Genomic DNA, 23,099 nt, shown 5'->3' with positions numbered 1-23,099 from the left:
AGCGACACCAAGTCCCTCATAAACTTATTCTCTGATCGGACTAGGTCGTTGGTGTTCTCATTGCCCCACAGTTCCGAGCCATAAACAGCTGAGGCAATTGCCTTCCCCTCGTAAACTGATAAGGCAGGGGCAACTGGCCTACTTATAGAGAGGCGTTGGTTTTTTAAAATAGTGCCGGAGACCCTTTTAAGATTTAAATTCATTTTACATATATGGGGTTCCCATTTCAAGTGGTTATTGATCTTAACACCAAGATAGTCAAACTCATCGACCACCTCTAAAGGAGATCCATTCAGGGTAACATAGATATTCCTATATTTTCTCTTAGCGGTCATGACCATTAGTTTAGTTTTAGTCGTGTTTATTGTGAGTCCCCGTTCCTGACAAAAAACACTAAACTGATCAAGAAGAGTTTGGAGACCTGTGGGGGTTTTAGATAAGAGGAGGGTATCGTCGGCGAAGAGGAGGGATGGTATTTTCTCCCCCGCTATAATGGGGGCATCGGCCGGTGTACCTTGCAGATGCTTCACAACCCCATTTATAAAGAGGGAAAATAAAGTAGGGGCCATCACACACCCCTGCCGCACCCCTCTGTTGACAGGTATACTCTTAGTGAGTTGCCCCTGCGCCCCCCAGCGTATCTTTGCATATGTTCCCTCATGGAGTTTGGTGATAAGATTTAGCAGGTAAGATGGGAAACCCATATCCAGTAGGACATTCCAAAGTTTAGCACGGGGTATTACATCAAAAGCCGTTTTGAGGTCAATAAAAGCCAAGTAGAGGCTCCCTCTGGCTATTGATACTGTTTTCCAGAAAACTGCACAGAATCTGAAAACTTGGTCAATGGCCCCAACATTGTTTCTGAATCCAGCCTGGAAGTGGGACAGAATGTTTCCTTCCATAAGCCAACCCTCAATCCTATTTACAATTACCCTGCCAACTACTTTTTGAATAACGTCAATTAGACTAATTGGTCTGTAGTTGGCAGGGTCCTCTCTCTCACCCTTTTTAAAAACGGTAACAACTTCAGCACCCTTCCATGAGTCCGGTACCTGGTGGCCTAAATGGATAAGGTTCAAAACATTTACAATAAAATCAGCCCAAACCAGTGGGTTAGACAACAATAAATCACCCGGTATTCCATCCGGGCCAGGTGCCTTACCCGGTTTTATTTTAAGGATTGCCTCTTGTACCTCACGGGGCGAAAACAGTACATCAATAGAGCCATCATTCCCATGGACCGTACAATCAGTACCTAGTGTAGGGGATACTGGCGCAGCTTCTAAGGAGCCCACGCCATATAAATTTGAGAAGTGGGAATACCATTGGGACTCAGTAATATGGTTTGGTATAGGCTCAGCACCTCGTCTATCCATGACGTTGATCAGTTTCCAAAATGCAGTGGCATTTTTCCCTTGAGCCGCTTCCTTTAGAGCCTGCCAATGTTCCTCTTCCCAATCTTTTTTGGCTTTCACAATACTAGTGCGGTACTCTTTCATAGCAGCTCGGGCATCCTTATTTTTAATAGCTAGTAAAATTGCTTTCCTTTTCTCTCTACAGGAGGCAGTGTACCAAGGGTTCCCCTTTTTTTGCGTGCGGTTAGACAGATGACAACCCTTTGTTTTTTTTGAGAAAAACGTACTGATCTCCCCTACTAAGTCTTTATACTTAGTTGCCAGCACCGACCCCTGAAGCTGAAGTGCAGTTTGGTTCACTAGGGCCAAGGCAGATGAGGCAGCCAACACTAGAACCCTAATATTCTCAAGTGTCCCCTCATTGCACCTAACCACATTCCATTTAATCCTGCGATTACAGTTAGAGGGGACTAGTTCTTTGGTAATCAGCTCATTGTGAACCTCCTCACCACTGTTGTCTCCCCAGAACATACCCATACAAAGGGGATTATGGTCGCTATCAATCCTCTGTCTGACCTCCATATCAACCAGGTTAAACCATGACCCTACATCCAAAAGGATGTAGTCAATCCGTGACGGGGAACCTAATCGATTGAAGGTCATAGCGCCCATACGATCGGATGTGGTGCGGCCATTTAAGGCACATAGATCATGTGCAGACACCAGAGCATTCAACTGTATGGAACGAGCCGACCATTTCTGAATTGGGGCCAGAGATAAGGATGGAATTACCTGGTTTCCTGGCTTATTATAACAGCCCAAGAATTCATCCTCATCAAGAGGCTCGAATGTACAATTAAAATCGCCTCCCACTAATACTGAAGATTTTGGAGAGAGGGCAGAAAGCGTGTTATCTAACAACTCCAGTGTTGGAGACAATTGGCCCCCTGGGAGCCCCCTGGCATAGATACAAAAAAATTCAAAAGCCTTCCTGGCAGACTTCCTTTTAACAGTTATATGTAGAATATCATTACAGGGGACATAGTTCACAGTAATTTTACAATTCAGATCTATCCTGATCCAAATAAGTAATCCTCCCGATGGGCGCCCCCTCCCAAGCTGTATTGCAGGGACAAAAAACGTGGAATAGCCCTGTTTGTGTTGTGGCTCTACACACCAAGTTTCTTGGAACATGCAAATATGGAAATCATCAACAAAATTGTTCCATTCCTGGTTTTCACAATTGCCTCAAAGTGTCCTAGATCGTATTGTGGCTGCTGGTCCACCCTCCAATCAGTGTACAAAAGGACATCAAAAAAGGAGAGGAGGAGAAAAAAAAGGTGAGGGAAAGTTGGCTGAGCCTCACGGGAGTAAAACCAAGGGCGGTTTACAAGCTGGTACTCGCCTGCATCCTCAGGTTCTCATCAGTAGCATCTGACAACTGCCAAAAATAAATAAAGAGTGGATGGTGCAGAATAAGAAAAACCAAAGAGTGTAATGGGTTTTCTATGAGTGACCCTGCAGGGATACCGAAATCTAACTTGGAAATTCAGTATACCCTAGTTTAAAAACGAGCTCGGCAACACTGGCTAATCTATTTTATTCTTTGCTGTGTGCCTGCTCAATTAAAACCAACATGTTTCATTGCCTTACACAGTTCGGTGGCAATTTCATCAGGGTTGGGGTCAGCGTCCTCACTGCACCTCGTTTCTCCGTTTATTGTACCAGGTAGTTGCCATTCATTGGCATACCAGCACCCCCGTAGAAGAAACCGGTATACCTCCTGTAGATTCGTTACAAAAAAGGGGTACCAGTTCAGATACACACCAGTGCAGTGGAAGGTGATGTGCTTGCCTATGACATGCACTTGGGAGAGTAGAACTGGGTGCAAAAACACTCCCAATACAGCTGTGAAGGAGGTTCTCGTCCCACCATTAGGAGACGTGGCACTCAAAAGTTGTGAACGAAAGAGAGCCAGGACTTGGAAGTAATCTACAACAGTGCGATAACATTTGTTTAGTTGTAACTATTTTACATGGATATGTTTCCAGACAGTTACATCGATAGTTACTAGCCTGTCATAAGCAGCTATCATGAAGTTGAGCAGAAGACTGATGGACTGATCCACGCTGATTTGGTGTGTAGACGGAAGGCGCTTATTTAGCTGGTAGTAGATGGATGAAATGATAGTTTCCAGGCGAGATACATTAATCTCTGTGTTGTGATCCAGAGTGTTAAGGCCATTATCTCTGAAGGCTTCGATCATATTCCAGATATCAACAAGGTGGACTGAAAGAAAGCAAGATAAAATGGGGTTATTATTTAGGAGAGGCATACAAAGCATTAAAATTACTGAAGCATTCAATTTGAAGCACAATTATCATTGATCCTAATCATTACTATAGCATGGAATATCAATAACTACCTCCAAGTAATGAAAGACGTAGATGAATTATTTCAGTAACTCAATAAGCCCAATGAGCAACTATGGAAATTGAACACTATAAACTGCAAGCACTCAACACCAGATTTTAGGTTTAAACGCCAGATAGATTTTGAATGAAACTCTAGTGAAGGCAATAGCATTAGCACTGGGGGTGGTATGCACGGAGTGGACAATGCAGCCAACCCTTATAGTATTTGGACAATGCCTTTATAGAAGATCTGATCTGCAGCTAATAGGGCTATTTCTCAATGTTTCTTTAGAGGTCTTATGTTATGCTTTGTAAATTCAACGGTTCAATGCCAGCCTAAGCGATAATCCAATTGACTACTACACAAATACATGCTATATTTAGAAAACCAATAAGTTCCACAAGCGTTGGCCTATTTTTAAACAATTCATCAATACCTTTCCACCGTTAATCAGTTTCATCCACTGCTACTGCGAAGAATCCTTCCATCTGCATGTAAAGATGACCATGCAACTACAGCGCACATGAAGAAAATGACAGTGTGCCTTATGTCAATTCTCTTAAACGAACACTCCCTATTAAGCCTGAATCCCTCCCGCTGTACCATGCAAAAGGTTATGCATTCCCATATCAGCAACTCGTTCAGCTTCAATTACACATTGGTTAAAAATCAACAAAGCATTCAGAGTGGACATGAATCACTGCAGGGGAAACACACCACCCATCAATTAATATTGGTTTGTTCAGGGTCATTCCGATCAAATAATATACAAAACACAAGTTTAAAACAATAACATAACATTTTCCACTAGGACAAGAATAGGAATAGCAGGCTGTTAGCTGCTACAGGGACAAGCTGTGTTGATTGTTGCCTACTTTTAAAATTATTGTAATACCGGAGTGATGTTCGACTCGCTTTTAAAATTATCTGTGTGCTGACATCTGATTTAATAATTATTTTAAAAACACTGCCCTTTCCATTTACGATTGCATTGCTTGCACTATAATTGAGCTTAAGAAGCACCACTCACCACTTGGTGAATCCCCAGTCTTCCTACTTCCGACCACCATCTTAGGTGTGGGAGGCCAGAGACGCTCCCTGGACGTGTCGGGGGTAGCGTTCTAGTGTTGCCACACTTTCTCGGCAAATTCTATTTAGGGGACCAGTTGACTCGTGCTGAACACAGAATAGGAATAGCACGCTGTTAGCCGCTACAGGGACAAGCTGTGTTGATTGTTGCCTACTTTTAAAATGATTGTAATACCGGAGTGATTTTCGACTCGCTTTTAAAATTATCTGTGTGCTGACATCTGATTTAATAATTATTTTAAAAACACTGCCCTTTCCATTTACGATTGCATTGCTTGCACTATAATTGAGCTTAAGAAGCACCACTCACCACTTGGTGAATCCCCAGTCTTCCTACTTCCAACCACCATCTTAGGTGTGGGAGGCCAGAGACGCTCCCTGGACGTGTCGGGGGTAGCGTTCTAGTGTTGCCGCGCTTTCTCGGCAAACTCTATTTAGGGGACCAGTTGACTCGTGCTGAACACAGAATAGGAATAGCACGCTGTTAGCTGCTACAGGGACAAGCTGTGTTGATTGTTGCCTACTTTTAAAATTATCGTAATATCCGAGTGATTTTCGACTCGCTTTTAAAATTATCTGTGTGCTGACATCTGATTTAATAATTATTTTAAAAACACTGCCCTTTCCATTTACGATCGCATTGCTTGCACTATAATTGAGCTTAAGAAGCACCACTCACCACTTGGTGAATCCCCAGTCTTCCTATTTCCAACCACCATCTTAGGTGTGGGAGGCCAGAGACGCTCCCTGGATGTGTCGGGGGTAGCGTTCTAGTGTTGAAGCGCTTTCTCGGCAAACTCTATTTATGGGACCAGTTGGCTCGTGCTGAACACAGAATAGGAATAGCACGCTGTTAGCTGCTACAAGGACAAGCGGTGTTGATTGTTGCCTACTTTTAAAATTATTGTAATACCTGAGTGATTTTCGACTCGCTTTTAAAATTAGCTGTGTGCTGACATCTGATTTAATAATTATTTTAAAAACACTGCCCTTTCCATTTACGATCGCATTGCTTGCACTATAATTGAGCTTAAGAAGCACCACTCACCACTTGGTGAATCCTCAGTCTTCCTACTTCCGACCACCATCTTAGGTGTGGGAGGCCAGAGACGCGTCGTGTCGGGTCGGGGGTAGCGTTCTATTGTTGCCGCGCTTTCTCGCCACACACTATTTAGGGGACCAGCATGCAAGCGCGCAGCGCACGCCCGCAGCGGAGCGCCGGAGGAGCGCCAGAGGAAAGCCCGTCTGTGCCCGTCCGTGCCTCGGACGGGCCAGGGGCTAGGGATGAACTAATTAACATAAGAAAAGGGATATGGGGAACACCTCCATCTACACATTCACCAAACCCTAGAAATCTTCACTGCGGGCTGATAAATAGCAGATCTCTGGTCAAACACCATCAGGAGGTGGCAAGTTTGCTAACGGACATGGACTTTTATCACTGAGACCTGGACTTGTGCAGATACCTCGGTTGAACTAGGCTTCGCATGCCCGGAAGGGTATACCCTGTTCCACAAAACGAGGCCGCAAGGAAGGGGCGGGGGACTTGGGGCCATCCATAAGAATAAATGGGACTTCTCCCCTTTACAGATTGATGAGATAGCGGGGATAGAACTATTGGGGTTCTCTTTGCAAGAACCCAAGGGAAGAATCCTGACCGGAGCAATCTGCTATAGGCCGCCCGGCGCGGACACACAATATCAGGCGCTGTTTGATTCCATTGCTGCCTTGGCTCTGACCCACGCTAGACTACTGATCCTGGGAGATTTTAATCTTTGGGACAATGGGTCCCTAGGAAATCATCTGAAGGGACTTAAGGATATATGCGGTAACTTGGGCCTTGAACAGCTAGTACAAAACCCCACGCACTCAGGCGGAAATATCCTAGACCTAATCTTTGCAAACCAGACTGAGACTAAGATGATTGATATCTTACCTCAGTGCTGGACTGATCACTCCCTGGTTCATTTTCAGATCTCCCTACCAATTGAAGGGAATGGAAGTAAGGATCCGGTAACATATAGGAGGGGGAGAAATTGGGCTAAACTGTCAATGGACAAAACAAAACCCACTTTCATAAATGAAACACACTATGACCCAGAGAGGTCAATAGATCTAAACTACCAGGAATACTGTAATCATATTTTAAGTACCCTGGACAGACATGCCCCCCTGAAAAAGGTTAAGAACAAAAGAAAGCCGTCTGCCCCTTGGTTTAATGAGAAGCTGAAAACCATGCGATATCAATGCCGACAGGCAGAAAGAAAATGGCGAAAATGCTATTCAGAGTTAGACAAAAAACTTCTGAAAATACAGCAGGCAGAATATAAAAGGGCTATAGCTAAAACCAAAGCTCTCTTCTATGCCACCACTATCCTTCAATCTCCCAATAGCACTAAAACACTCTTTAACATCATCAGGGACCTCTCACAACCCGCATGCATGCGCAATAAAGTGGTTGCAACCCAAGAGCTGTGCAACGGGATCGCCACCTATTTTGAGCAAAAGATCGCTAAAATTGTGGGGGGGCTGGAGGAGGGTAGAGATGGCAGTAAGGATATAGCAGACCAGCTGGCGGAGGAAGATTCGCCCACAATCTCATCGTCCTTGGAATGTTTTACCCCTCTGACAATGGAGCTTTTCCTCAGCCTGGCACAAAGTGTGTCATCAGGGTCCCCGCTAGATCCCCTTCCACATAAGATGTGGAAGGAATATGGGCCAGAGCTGTTTCTCCGGCTGTACCAGATTTGTTACCAGTCTTTGGAGGAAGGCGTAGTGCCGGAGGTATGGAAGCAGGCAGTGGTCACTCCTCTGCTTAAAAAGTCTTCATTAGACCCCACAATTCCTGCACACTTCAGACCTATATCGCTCCCGCCCTACCCGATAAAGATTGTAGAAAAATTAGTCAGTAGGTCCTTGTCAGGCTACTTGGAAGATAATTGCCTATTGGACAAGGATCAGTTTGGCTTCCGCCCAGGACATGGAACGGAAACTGCATTGGCGACCGTGTTGGACACTCTTCGAATGAGAGCTGTCAGTGGCAACTCCTCAGTACTAGTACTGTTGGATATGTCGGCCGCATTCGACACGGTCAGCCATGCAGTCCTGGTGCACAGACTGGAGAAACTGGGCGTGAAGGGCAGGGCCTTAAAGTGGCTCCAATCCTATCTGATGGGCAGACAGCAGGTAGTGACCCTGGCCCCATTTACCTCCCCAAAGTCTCGGGTTGGCCACGGAGTACCACAGGGTTCTTCGATTAGCCCGATTCTTTTTAATTTGTATCTACAGCCTCTGATCCCTATGATAAAGTCATATGGGATTGATCTGGTTAACTACGCCGATGACACCCAATTGGTGTTCTCCTTAGAGGGAAAGCAGGCAGTGACCATGGAGACCTTCCAGAATTGTATGAGTAAGGTCTCCAAGTGGCTGAAAATAAACTCTCTCCAATTTAACGAGGGGAAGACTGAGGTAGTCTATTGCCAAACACCGAAAATGAGCCAGCAGCCGTCCTGTGAGATCAGGCTCGCACCGGGAGCAGATCCCTGTATCCCAGTGAAGACCGTGCGTAACCTGGGAGTTATGCTGGATGACGATCTCCAATTGACCTCACAGACAAACAAAACCATCAGTGTCTGCTGCGGCCTACTGAGAGCGCTCAGACAGATCTTGCCTCTTCTGCCCGATGCGACTAGACCACTAGTGGTCAGAAGTGTGATCATGGCAAGACTGGACTACTGTAATTCCCTATACCTGGGAGCTCCTCTTTACATCTTACAGGGGCTCCAGAGAGTCCAGTCCATGGCGGCCAAGCTAGCTCTAAACAGACCCCGTAGTTCCCTGGTTGCCAATTGGGAGCAGAGTTGCTTTTAAGTCTCTCTGCATTGTCTACAGAGGGTGACAGATGCGCGGTATAAATATTAAATACAATACAAAATACGTTACAATACAAGAGGTTAAAACCACAAAGGAATAAATGTGTACACTTGCTGGAGAAGAAGCAAAACAAGGCGCCAAGTTAACAGCTCAAAGGCTCGCATAAAAGCTCTAATAGACGAGCATTCACGTTTGGAGGCGAGGACGTCAAGAACCTCCAGAAGGGAATTTGCAGAGGACGTTGAAGGGTTTGATATGATCAGACTCCAATATGGTCTTCTCAAGGGAAATAAGGGTGTGGGCAAAGGTTCGGATAGGTATCAGAAGAGTTTGAGAAGGGACCGAAGAAAGAAACAAACGGAAAATGCCTGAGTGAGGTCATGATTCAGAAAAGGGGGTGGTGATGAACAGAGTGTCTGAATTAAGCAGACCACTCTTACCCAGTCCAAAGATCAGGGCTTGATCCATCACCGTTTTTTAGCTCACTGCACCATCCCAGCTCAGAACTTGGCTATATGCAAATTAGTCTGACCCTGGCCCAGTGCATCATGGGAACAGGGCAGACCAAACTACCAAGCCAATTCTTATACTGGGAAGGAAACAAGCTACCGGGGACCGGTTTCTGGCATTTCAGCCGTCTTCGGCCCAGCTTGCTTGAATCCTGATGGTGCAATGAGCAAGGGACTCACATCTGAGTATACCCTTCCACGCTTATGGTGGACAAAAATGATTCAGAAAAGGGGGTGGTGATGAACAGAGTGTCTGAATTAAGCAGACCACTCTTACCCAGTCCAAAGATCAGGGCTTGATCCATCACTGTTTTTTAGCTCACTGCACCATCCCAGCTCAGAACTTGGCTATATGCAAATTAGTCTGACCCTGGCCCAGTGCATCATGGGAACAGGGCAGACCAAACTACCAAGCCAATTCTTATACTGGGAAGGAAACAAGCTACCGGGGACCGGTTTCTGGCATTTCAGCCGTCTTCGGCCCGGCTTGCTTGAATCCTGATGGTGCAATGAGCAAGGGACTCACATCTGAGTATACCCTTCCACGCTTATGGTGGACAAAAATGATTCAGAAAAGGGGGTGGTGATGAACATAGAGTCTGAATTAAGCAGACCACTCTTACCCAGTCCAAAGATTTTGGCTGCCATCACCCAGTCCCGGGACATGCTCGATGCCAAGATCGGGGCTGTGGGTGCGGACGTTACGCTGCTGCGCCAGGATCTCCGCAATGCGGTGGAGCGGATTACTGAGACCGAATCCCGAATCTCGGTGGCGAAGACGGACATTGGTGCGCTGAAGCAGAGAATGGCGGAGATGGAGCGTACCCAAAAGACTCTCGCTGCCCGAGTGGAAGATGCCGAAGGGCGCGCAAGGAGGAACAACCTACGCTTTATAGGTTTTCCGGAGCGGTGTGAGAAGGATGATATGGAGCAGTTTTTGACCCGATGGCTGGAGGGCTGGCTCCCGGAGGGGGCACTGTCCACTTGTTTTGTGATCGAGCGGGCACACAGGGCCTTGACACAGCGGCCGCCGGAGGGTGAGCGTCCTCGGCCTGTTATTGCAAGACTCTTGAATTACCACGACCGCGATGTCATATTGCGAGAGGCGAGGAACAAGGGCTCGCTCTCCTACGAAAATCACACTATTATGATCTTCCCTGATTATACGAAACTGGTGCAGCAGCAGAGACAGTCGTTTGTGGCCGCCAAAGCCAAGTTGCGGGGTCTGAAGCTCCAGTACTCTCTTCTGTACCCGGCCCGCCTGCGGGTGGTATACCAGTCCCGGACACATTTCTTTGATTCACCCGAGGAGGTCTTTCGGTGGACGGACGAGGCAGTGAGGATCAGGCCGCATGCCCAGCCGGGGCTGGACCCGGGCGGGTCGAGGGGATCATCGCAGGAGCGGACGAACCGCCAAAACCGAAAAGGACGACATCGGAGGTCCAGATCACGTAAACGGTCGGCCTCCGCTAGTGCGACACAGACCAGCGGCACAATGGACTCTGAACACTCCGATGCTGGCAGTTGAACTCTGGTGGGGCCTGGACCCTGGTCCTGTCCGGTAATGTGTTGCCCTACTTTGTGATGGATCCGCTAGTGGGGCTGTTGTATGGGTGTTTCGTTAATGCCAGACTGTATACATTCGAGACATTTTGAGGCTACCTGTGGGAATGCTGTGGGGCTCGGGAGGCGACTTCCAAGGGCCTTAGACCCTCACGAGTTGTGGGTGTTGTCGGGGGGGGGGTGAGTGTGTGGTGACCGGGGTGTTGGGATCCTTTGGTATGGCGGGCCCTGGGTCCTCTGTTTTGGACCCGGGTCTCTCCATGCCGCGACAGATACTTCAGTGTTCTATGAGGTATAGGGGTGGGGGGAGCGGGGATGGGGGGAGAGTTGGTTTGTTGCTGTTGGGGGGGGTTCGGTACTGGGGTGGGGTGGGATGGGTTGGGGTTGGGGGGGTGGGACCGCACGTGTATGTTGATGTTCGATCGAGTGAATGGTGGGGTGCGCCGGGGTGGCGCGGGGGGCCTAGTGGGGGGGACTACCTAGATGATGGCTGATCAAACTGCTTTGCTTCCTAATAAGGCCATTCATGTTGTGACGTGGAATGTGAGGGGGATGCTCGATAAAATCAAACGTGGAGCAGTATTGCGCTGGGGGAAGAGGGAGGCGGTAGATGTGCTGTTGCTCCAAGAAACTCATATGCTGGGCTCCAAGGTCCTTAGCCTCCAGAGATTCGGCTTCCAGCAAGTTTACCATGCCGGCTTTGTGAGGGGATCAAGGGGGGTGGCTATCTTGGTTCATCGCAGGGTGGCGTACGTTCATGAAAAGCAGTGGATTGACCCACAAGGCCGCTTTGTTTTTATTAAGGGACAGATGGGTGCCGAACCAGTGGTTTTTGGTAGTGTCTATGCCCCTCCTCCTATGCAGTGGGCCCTGTCGGAGAGACTGTTTGCGTTGTGGGATGAAATGCCGGATGTGTTGACGGTGGTTGGGGGCGATTGGAATGAGGTTATGGATGTGGGCTCGGACCGCCAGAGACGTTTGCCTGTGACTGTTGATCCCTCCTCCACTACCACGCATACTAGACTGCGTGCGACGGCGGATAGCTTGGGCTGGGTCGATGTGTGGTGCCATTTTTATCCTGCTGCGCGTGAGTTCACGTATGTGTCGGCGGTGCATGGTTCCTTCTCGAGACTCGACTACATCTTTATGCCTGGTGCCTGTTTGAGCCATGTGAGTGCTGCTGCTATCCTGCCCAGGGGTCTGTCTGATCACTCCCCCGTAGTGGCTACCATAGACCTTCCCACGAAACGACAGCCGTTCCGTTGGCGGATGTCTTCATGGCACCTACAGCAACCTGAGTATGTGCATCACTTGCGTGAAGCGGTTGATAATTATTGGCGCGATAATCTTGTGGGAGACGTGGACGCAGTAACGGTATGGGAGGCGCTGAAGCCCACGATACGGGGAGTTGATATCTCTTGGTGTGCAGCCGCACGACGGAAGCATCGGGAGGCCATTACGGCCGCCGCCGCTCGCATGGAGATCTTGGAACGTGGCCGAGATGGGGGGGATGAGGCTGCGATACGGCAGCTTTTGCAGGCGCAGCAATCCTATGCCTCGGTCCTGCATGATGAGGCCAGACAGGCGTGGCTCGCCACGCGTAGCAGGGTTTACCAATGGGGCGACAAGTCCTGCACGATGCTCCACAGATTGTGCCAGGCTACCTTCCAGCCTCTCACGTTGCCAGGCCTCACGGCGGAGGATGGTTCGGTGGTGACAGACCCGGCCCGCCTCGCGGCTAGCTTTGCCCATTACTTTGAGGCACAATACGCCCCCCGGGACTCCCTGGAGACGGAGGAGATATCCTCATATCTCGATGACCTGCTGCCACAGGCCGTCTCCGACGACACTAGAACTGCGCTGGACGCCCCGCTCACGGCTGAGGAACTCGGGGAGGCGTTGGGACAGCTTAATACAGGGAAGGCGCCGGGCCCGAGTGGTTACCCGTGCGAATTCTACAAAAAGTTTCACCTCCAGCTGAGGCCACAGTACAGGCGCGCGCTTGAGGCAGCACGGGCCCAGGGGGAGCTACCGCCCGATTGGCGCCATGCCGAGATCGTGGTCTTTCTAAAACCAGGCAGGGCACCGGACAGGCACGACTCGTACCGGCCCATTTCACTTTTAAACATTGAGGCCAAAATCCTGGCAAAGGCCTTGGCGAACCGCCTGCTGCCCTATATTACGGACCTGGCCCACCCTGACCAGGCCGGGTTCATGCCCCGTAGGGCAACTCGCCATAATATCCGGCGGGCGCAGGCGGCGGTTGATGCCATGGGGGCTCGGGATGAACAGGCGGCACTCCTACTAGCGGATATGGACAAGTCCTTTGACTCTGTGAGTTGGGCATACTTGTTTACACTCCTGCCCCGCCTTAACCTTGGTCCGGTGTTCCTATCGTATCTGAAACTACTGTACACCAACGTCACGGCCGCAGTCCGGGTGGCCGGGGCCACGTCCGGGCGCTTTCGGATTGGTCGGGGCACCCGACAGGGCTGCCCACTGTCCCCATACCTGTTTGCCCTGGCGATGGAGCCCCTGGCATCTCGGGTGCGTGTTGATGCCCAGATACGCGGGTTTGTGTGGAGTGGTGAATTGGTAGATAGAATCGCACTCTATGCGGATGATATCCTCTTCTTCCTCACTGACCTACAACACTCGGGTCCCCGGGTCCTGGAGGTCATGCGCGTATTTGGCGAGATCTCCGGCCTTCGGCTCAACCTTCACAAATCAACTTTATGGGTGCTGGGTGGCGGGGCCGTGGTAGACCCCTGGGCTGCAGGACTGCGAGTTGCAACGGATGGGCTGAAATACCTTGGCGTCTTTCTCTCGGAGTCGCGCGCCGTGGCTTGGGATCGTGGCATCCTGCCGGTGTGGGAACGGATCCAGGCCGATGTTAAGACTTGGTCCAGAATGCCCCTCACTATATATGGCAGATCGGCCATATTCAAAATGGTGGCGCTTCCACGCCTGTTGTACCAGCTGCAAAACTTCCCATACCCTATCGGCCCGCAGTGGTTTCGCCAGGTTAACTCGACACTGGGTCGTTTCCTGTGGGCTGGTGGAGCGGCCAGAGTGGCGTTGAAAACGTGCTTCCTTTCTACTTATTGCGGGGGCCTAGCCACCTCAGATCTCCTATCTTACTACCAGGCTTCCCAACTGCTTGTTCTTAATGAGTGGTGGTACAGCGACAGGGGGGACCCGGCATATGCATTGGAGCGGTCGCTTATGGGCGATAACACACTACACACCATTCTCTACTCAGCCCGTCTGCGTCGTGCACTACCGTCGGTTACCAGAGTGGTCTTCGCAGTGTGGAGACAGGCCCTGCGCCGCATGGGCTGGTGGGGCAAGTTGACGGCTGAGACGCCGCTCTGGCATAATGGCCTGCTCCCGGAGCTGGCGGCCCTGGCCGGTTTTGAGGGCTGGGAGGCGATAGGTATCTCGCTGCTGGGCCAGGTAATGTACGGCACTACCCTCAAATCGTTCGAGGAACTCCGCACGGAGTTCCAAATGCCTCAGTCCCAGTTTTTTCGTTATCTGCAGCTGCGCCATGCACTCACCCCGAGCATTGCCAACCTGGACTCCCTACCAGAGTTCAGCCCAGTCGAGGCAAAGGTTTTTATGGGAGATCTGGGGTATAGGAAGGTATCCCGGATATACCAGACGCTGGTTATCCACTGCTCCTCTACCCTGCACTCTCTTCGGGCGGCTTGGGAGGTGGACGTCGGCCCCCTAGATGAGGACGATTGGAGGGAGGCGCTAGAATCCCCGCGTGGGACCGCCATTGCTGTACGGCTCCGGCTCATCCAATTTAAGTACCTGCACCGGGCCTACTACACCCGTGAACGATTGTGGAGAGCTGGGTTGATTGAATCCCCGGAATGTCTGCGCTGTGGGACGGTGCCTGGATCCCTCCTACATACTGTGTTGTCGTGTGGTCGGTTGTCTGGTTTTTGGAGAGGTGTGTGGAGTTGTCTATCTGAGGTCCTAGGCTGGGACCTTCCCCGCACCCATCGGCTGGGATTGCTGCACGTTATGGAGGGCATTAGTGGGAACATCTATAAGCGTCATCTGCTGCTTTTGGGGCTTGTTGTTGCCAAACGGGACCTAGCCCGGGCGTGGAAGGCTGTGAGGGCCCCTCCCCTGTCTGCGTGGAAAGCTGGCTTAGACTACTTCATGGGCCTTGAGAAGCCGATCTTTGAGGCGAGGGGCTGCCCACGCAAACACTACAAAATTTGGAAGCGGTGGGCCGACTACCGGGGTCTGTCACTGGATCCCCCAGCGGAGCGAGAAGAGGACATTTGATTGTACGGACATTGTTGGCCCGATTCTGCGACACTCCTGTCGCACTACACCTACACCCTTTATCTGCTGCTATATGTACACGTGCGGGGGGGGAGGGGTGGGGGGGAGTTTCTGGGAGTTGGGGGGACGGGGGTTGGGGGGTAGGGTGGGTTGGGGGTTTATTCATATTGAGCCTATTCTCGGTGCCTGCTTGAACATTTGCTACTCACTTGATATACTGTACCTGTACTGTTGTGGTGCTCTCCGGTCTGTGGGGTGCCACAATTTTATTGCCTACTTGCTCAATAAAATTGGTTGTGAAAAAAAATTGATGACAGGATAGACTCAGGAAAGACCTGCCCAAATCTGTACTCAGTACAATATCCAGAGGAAACAAACGATAATATATTTGGGTGTTACATTACTGAGGAAAAACTGCAGAAAATGCTCCTAAATGTAGAACACATTTGAGGTCATTATGTGAAAGACCATAATTTTTGGAAAGATGTCCAAGAGGAGATCAAAGTGATACTAAACATTTGATTCAAAAGAGTGGGATAAGAAGCTACAATTCTTTGCTCAAGAGATAGTAACGTGGCAAAACAGAGCAGAAAAACGCAGTGGCTTCTACTGTGAGATGCGAAGAACCTTGCAGTTACGTAGTACCCGTGATACTGTTTGGCTGGTTTGTATTTATGCGATCTAATTACAAAGGAAAAATAGGTAATTGGTTGTATTGTATTGTATGGCACATTTATAGAGCGCAACTGTCATCCCACGGGTATCCCGGCGCTGTGATCCTCAATGGCCTGAGCACGATATTATAGTGGCAGCTGTAATTACAATGTCCTTGGAAAAAGATGAGTTTTTAGTCCCTTTTTAAAAGAGGATAAGTCACCCATGCTTCTAAGAGACAATGGCAGAGCGTTCCACAGCCTTGATGCCGTATAGCTGAAAGAACGACCACCCATTCGCATCCTCAGGATCTTAGGAACTACCACCAGGTAGGCTGAGGCAGAACGAAGGGATCTAGTAGGGGTGTACCAGGAGAACAGCTCCTGCAGGGAGATCGCCCCCTGACCGTGGAGGGCCCGAAAGACCAAGCAAAGGGATTTAAAGTCGACACGTTGGGAGACTGGCAGCCAATGAAGATCCGTAAGTGCTGCCGAGGAAGAATCAGAGCGCCGACGAGAGAGTGCCAGCTTGGCGGAAGAATTCTGCACCCGCTGCAGTTTGCCCAACAAGGTTATGGGTGCCCCCAGAAGTAGTGCGTTGTAGTAGTCAAGTCTGCTTAAGATGATACTACGCACTACTTCTGGTCTGGCATGGGCCGTGAGCAGGGGAAGAATCTTCCGCAAGGTGCGGAGCAACAACATACAGGTGGACACCGTTTTATTCACAAAGCCATCCAGTTGGAGATTGGGTTCGAGCATCACCCCTTGATTCCGAACGGAGTCTGCCGCCGCTACAGTACCCTGAAAAGAGGGGGGCCAGAAATCCTGTGGTAAAGGCCGGGAGATACGGTCCATCGAACAGTGCAACACCTCGGTCTTAGAGCTGTTGAACTGTAAGGAGTTGTTGCTCAACCATTCCGCCGTGGTGGTCATACAATGGTGGAAGGTCTCCTGTGACACCGCATTCCTACCTTCAAAGGAGAAGATAAGCTGGGTGTCGTCGGCGTAGTTGGTGACTGCAATGCCGAAAGATTTAATTAACATGACCAAGGGGCGGAGGGAAAGATTGAATAGGATGGGACTGATGGCCGATCCCTGGGGCACGCCCTGTTCTACCCTTTTGATGTTGGATTTAAAGGGTGGCAAGGCGACCACCTGGTGTCTGTCACCAAGGTAGGAGATCAGCCAGTCCAGGGCCAAGCCCGACACCCCAGCCTCCTCCAGCCTCCTGACCAAGACGGCATGGCTGACCGTGTCAAACGCTGCCGACATGTCGAGCAGCATTAAAAAGGCTGCTCGACCTTGGTCGGCACGCGAACGAAGGTCGTCCAAAACGGTCACCAGTGCCGACTCTGTCCCATGGGCTGGTCTGAAGCCAAACTTCGCCACGTCCAGGCAAGCATTGGTCTCTAGGAAGTTGGACAGATGTTTTGTGGCCAGTTTCTCCAAGATTTTAATCGGGAAGGGGAGCAATGAGATGGGCCTATAATTTGCTGGACACATAGGGTCCAGCGTTTCCTTCTTCAGGAGCGGGGAAACCACCGCAAGCTTCCAGCTATCCGGGACCCGGGCGGAGGCCAGGGACTGGCAACAAATCGCATGGAGAGGAGGAAAGAGCTCATCACGGAACAATTTCCAACATTTGTGCGGGATTGGATCAAGGGGAGAGCCTGAGGATACTCCGTCCGCTAAAGCACAGAAATCCACCAAAGAAGGAAGGGGGAAACTATCAAGCCGGGCTTTCCCGGTCTCCACCTCCATAGAAAAAGGCGGTGCAACAAGAGATGGCAGCTGGAGATTGGAATCTGACGAAGTACTCCGCTTGCTCAAGATGGTAGCGATCTTGTCCTCGAAGGCCTTTGCCAATGAGTCACACAGCGATTGAGAAGCTGGGATAGCAGTTGCGGCACAGACCGGGCGTGACAAATCTTTAACGATTTTAAACAAGACCTGAGGTTTATTTGAGGCAGATAGTAATGTCTCCTCTAAGAACCTAGTTTTGGCGCATTTGATCTGCGCTTTATAGGCCACCAGTTCTTGTTTGTAGAGAAGTTTATCAGAGTCAAGGTATTGCTTCCTCCAGACACGCTCAGCCCGCTTGCGCTGAAGTTTGAGCTGAAGAAGATCCCTTGAGAACCAAGGCATGGCGAGTTTAGTTCTGTCCCGCGTTTTCCGCAGCGGAGCCAGAGTGTCCAAGGAGACGATAATTTGCTGGCTAAGGAAATTATAGCTGTCGTCCACATTGCCTCCCAACGTAAGGGCTCCAAAGAGCAAGTTTGGCAGACTTGCCTGCTTCAGGAGCCTGGACCATTGCCTGCCAAACTTGGTGGCTCCCAAACTACCGCTCTTAGTGGAGCCTGCTGGGAGCGATATGGAAAATTGGACGAGAGCATGGTCCGTCCAGCATTGCGGTAGGATATTCCCTACGATTACCTGGCTTGTGTCTGCAAAGATCAAATCCAGGGCGTGGCCCTTTAGATGGGTCTGAGAAAGAACTAGCTGCTCCAGATGGATGTTACAGCACGCATGAGCCAGATATTTGAAAGCTGAGTCTGTCGGTCCATCCGGCCACAGATTGAAATCACCTAACACCATAAATCTGGCGTGGGTGTTCGAAAGATCGTAAATCAAGTCCGTGAGCTCGGTTACGGTAGACAGAACACTGGCCAGGGGTCTATAGCACAACAATCCAGTGTATAAAACCCCACTTTGTCCCTTCAAGGAGAATCCCAACAGCTCACATCCCGGGATTTCCTTAATTTCCAACTAGGAAAAGTCCAGTGACTCCCTGTATATCAGTCCTACTCCTCTTCCTCTAGCCCCAACGCGAGGATTGTGTCTAATTTTGTATCCTGGACGGCAGGCTTGCCCCAACTCCACCGCTCTGTCTACCCTGGCCCAGGTCTTTGTCATGAGGAGTGCATCTAGCTCATGATGTTCAATGAGTAGAGCTATCTCCGCATGATGCCTACTCAATGATTTCACATTAAGCATGCCACAGGACAAGAGTTCCAGGCGCCTACTGATTGTGGGAGGCTGATGGTCAGAAGTAGCGCGGGGTTTCAGACTGAGGAGTTCATCGCTAGTGTAACTGATGCGGGAGGGGGACATAGGAGCAGCAAAACCGGCCGCCCGCGCGCCCTGTGCGAGAACGGGCACAAACGGGCTTACCTCAGGCGCACCTCCGGCGCGCCATCGCCTCGCCCGCTGCGCGCTGGGCCCACCACCCCTATTTAACACTGTGAAGCGCGGGAGTCCGCCGATGCGAGCCTCTAGACCGACAACCAAGATGGCGCCTAGTAAACGGCCCGTTCAAGATGACACCTACCCAAGATGGCGGCTAACGCCGCGATGCAAGCCTAACTAAGAGCCAAGCAGTCTAAATCCTGCAAAGTGCGGATGCGTCCACTATTATGGTGCGGGTATGTCGTACGGCTGTTTGTATCCCCTGAATTATTTTATGTCAAAGGTGCCCGTGTGACAGCGCGATTCTGCGCAGTGCAAAAGGTTTTTTAAAAAGATAAAAACTGGCAGCTACAATATATATACGCGCGTGCAGGTAATAAAGATCTACCTGAGCTTGAGGGGGTAACTCCTTAAATGCGATTCTGAGCGCTGGAGTCCGCAGGTGCGAGCCTCTAGACCGCCAACCAAGATGGCGCCTAGTAAACGGCCCGTTCAAGATGACACCTACCCAAGATGGCGGCTAACGCCGCGATGCAAGCCTAACAAACAGCCAAGCAGTCTAAATCCCGCAAAGTGCGGGTGCGTCCACTATTATGGTGCGGGTATGTCCTACGGCTGTTTGTATCCCCTGAATTATTTTATGTCAAAGGTGCCCGTGTGACAGCACGATCGTACGCAGTGCAAAAGGTTTGTGGGATACTGAAAGTACATTTTCCAATAACTGGAGCATTCTGATAGAGTACATAGCTAAGTAAGGCTAGTAAGTGACATCCCATCCAAGACTAAGAGCTCAGAAGCTCTTTTACATAGATTGGAGGGCAGGGTTAAAAGTTTGAAGGTTTGAAGGGGAGAGTGTTCGGTCTACTTGAAAGGAGGATTTGAAATCTGAAAAATTAGAGTAAATGGAGGCAAATGAACAACAACCTTGCAAACTGGAGTAAGTTGGAGGGAGTGGGCAGGAGAAACCAGAAGGTGAATACTTTTCATCTTCAAAGGTATTTTCTAAACAGTTCAGGAAAAAAAATGTGGTTTTGGTGCACATTTTCCTTTGGTGATGTAGCCAGAGAGTCTAGTGAATCACTGATTCATTCTCAGATAATAGTTTATTTTTTTATTTTAAATTGGAGATGCTCAATATGTGTATTTATATTTCAGTAATAATATAATTAAAGAATGAATATTATAGATATATGGAGAAGAATAAAAGAAGATGAAAGCACTGCAACTTAGAGGGAATGGATAGGATCCTTCGAAATATGGAAGATGAAGAGCATTACACATAATGATAAGCAATGAAAAAGCACTGTGGTAAGAAATAGAAAGTATTATGGTAAGAACTGTCATCATAATCTAGCCTATGAGAGTAAGGCCATCAGTAGGACTATGGCCATCAAGGACTTAACTCAGTCTCAGGATTTTGCGGTGCTTGGTCAGGGGATGCTTGGGAACATTTCTGGTCCACCAGTGGTTGATGGTGGGTGGATTTGAGGATTGAAGTTTGTGATGACTATGTAGAGTGATCACAAAAATGTTATCCCAGAGCCTGGTACTGGTGTCATTATTCGGCGAGTTCAGACGGAGTTTGTTGCACAGTAGTTGTGCCAGACTTGAAGGTGTCATGGGGCTGATGACCTGTATTACTGTGCCAGACAGCCAGAAATTATTGTTGAGGTTTGGATCAGAATGAGAGCATATGCTGCACATGCACATCTTCGTGTTTGTGTCTTCAGCAGGAGATATTATTTTTCGCCCAGCTCGGTCCAATCTGTGTGGGAACCATAAGGATCTAAACAGTATGAGGACAACAGATTGGGTAACAGGCCGAAGTCAAACATTGTGAGGCTTGCTTGCAGATCGAACACGGACCTATCTGGTATGGAGATGGGTAGCATTTCCAGTCAACTTATGCAGCAAGGGTTTATAAGGATCTTGCGCCTGACCGATGGGGCATTTTTGTTTTATCTCTGTCCTGACAGTTTTAAATTGCCTTGGTTTTAGGAACTGTACTGGGAGAACTCTCCAAACATTAGAATTCAGCACTACCCTCTGAGCCCCTGATCGCCACTCTTTATGGTCTGGCCACCTTCACCGGTGCCTCCTTTCTTCGATTCGATTCTTACATCCCGCTGTGATCCCTTCTCTGGCTGTCTGCTATGAACTGCTTATGACCCTGATATGTGACGCTGAATATGATCTGCATCTGATGGTGATCTAAAACACCCACAAAAATTAAGAGTCTATCTTTTATCATTAGCAGCAACAAGAAAGCATCTACAGCAAAATGAGAAACTTACGATTGCACCTTTTTTGCACGAATCTCAGTTTGCAAGCTGTCCGATAGGTTGAGAGGCGAATTACATCAAAATTTTGAGCTCCTAAAAATGAAAAGCCAAGAATTATTTGAGTTAATTTACTAATTTACACTAAAGTACAACTGCAATTCAAAGAAACAGATTCACGAGTTATATTGACCATGTAAAGTTATTTCTAAGGCGTAAGCCTCCAGGCCTGGACTTCCTATCTAATCTTAGGTTTAAATACATTTATTGATGATCATTAAAAGAAAATACGATTATCAAACACGTGCTGCAAGATATTTGGAGACTTATATTCCGTGAAGTAATATCACAACACTAAACAAACAGAACCAAGTAATATCAAATATCAATTTCGCAAAGAATCACTGTGAGGCATCATTTTCACATGAATCAAGTTATTTTTAATCATTTGCAAGTCATGCATCGGCTGCTGTGCTTCACAGGTAGAGCAGGTGAAGACCCCAACTAAAATGACTAAAAGAAAAAACTCAGGGCTCATGCCTTTTGCTGTGGACACCAGTTCTTGTTAGGTTGCACAGCCGTGTCCACAATCACCATCTTAACTCCAGTACTACGTGTACAGCTCTGTTTTATTCTGAAATCGCATAAGACAGGTGACAGGTCTGTCCTTGAAATGCAGTGCTTAATTTGAGCAGGAGCTTTCAGGTGCTCAGCACCTGCACTTTTTTCACAGGGCCGGGGCTACAATTTCTGACTCTGCAGGTGGTGGTCTCAATATTAATTGTTCAAATTCAAAATAAAAAGAATAACATACATTGCATGGTTTCTGGCTGGTAAATGTTCATAGACAGGCCAGCATATGCCTGTCCAGACAGGCATGATTGTGTATCACCAAGTTAGTGATGATGTCATCTCGCTGATCACAAATCCAAGAAGTTATCGACAAACTATGTCTTGCATTCTATTCCCAGAGTCTGCTGCACCATGCCACTGCCTGAGCCTAAGCATCCAATTGGATAATTGTAGCTGGCTCAAGATGGAGTTGAGGCAAGGAAGCTGCAAGAGCGCGTTTGGAATTTGGGAGTGAGGGCTCTTGAGGAAGAATAAACTAAAGTAAGTTTGGACCTTCCACTTGCTGTGTAGCCAGAGTAGCATACCCTGCAGCCCTGCATTGCTGCTATCCTCAACATGCTCGATGCGGCTGTGGCCCAACGTAACTTTTGTGCGCCATGGCGTCACCTGTAGAATCTGTGAGCTGCACCCCAGCATGGTAATTGCTGAGCGTACGTGAGTCCAGTAGGCACCACAGCCATACTTACCAGCATTGGCAGCATTATGGCTGGGACAATGCCTGTGCTGTAGCAGGCAGGGTCACAGCAAACTGAGCCGTGGATGCCAATGCCGTCGCCTTCCCTGGACCTACTAATTACAGGCAGCACTAGTAGTGACATCACCTGCTGTGCTCGAGCACCTACCTGTTCTGCAAATAACGGATTCATATATGCAAAAAAAGAATTTTCATTTGGTGTACATTTTGTTTTTGCATTTGGTGTAGGTAAGAAAGTAAAACACATGTCATCTTCCTCTTCTTTAGGAAAGACAACAGAAAAACGCAGAGTTCAAAATAGCAGGGACATGTACAGGCTGACGACAGGGGTCACAGGGAGCAGCAGTGTTATAGATGAGAGAGAGAGCAGGAGTAAAGAGGAGAAAGAAACAACAGGAGAGGCGAGAGCTAAGACGGAGCTAAGTAGAAGAAACGGAGAGCAAATCTGATACAAAGAGAAAGTAGCCATGATGTGAAGAAGAGAGCATTAAGAAGAGAGAAGATAGAATGAAAGGATGTAGAGGACAGGACCGAGGAAAAAA

At 48.9% G+C, this 23,099-nt stretch overlaps 1 protein-coding gene across 4 annotated transcripts in view; it reads right to left on the bottom strand.

Moving 5' to 3' along the window:
* Positions 1–23,099, bottom strand: part of DTNB (dystrobrevin beta) — a 1,293,049-nt gene that overhangs the window by 966,984 nt on the left and 302,966 nt on the right. For all 4 annotated transcript variants that reach the window (XM_086928107.1, XM_086928108.1, XM_086928109.1 and 1 more), the window contains exons 4-5: positions 21,246–21,326; positions 3,431–3,644 (exon numbers count right to left, since the gene is read on the bottom strand). In XM_086928107.1, the coding sequence (XP_086784233.1) occupies positions 3,431–3,644; positions 21,246–21,326 (295 nt within the window). The remainder of the gene's footprint in view (positions 1–3,430; positions 3,645–21,245; positions 21,327–23,099) is intronic.

This window comes from Lissotriton vulgaris, chromosome 6, assembly GCF_964263255.1.
Source record: "Lissotriton vulgaris chromosome 6, aLisVul1.2, whole genome shotgun sequence".
Taxonomy (NCBI): domain Eukaryota; kingdom Metazoa; phylum Chordata; class Amphibia; order Caudata; family Salamandridae; genus Lissotriton; species Lissotriton vulgaris.
Note: the sequence above shows the minus strand (reverse complement) of the source record. Positions and strands in the feature narration are given on the sequence as shown.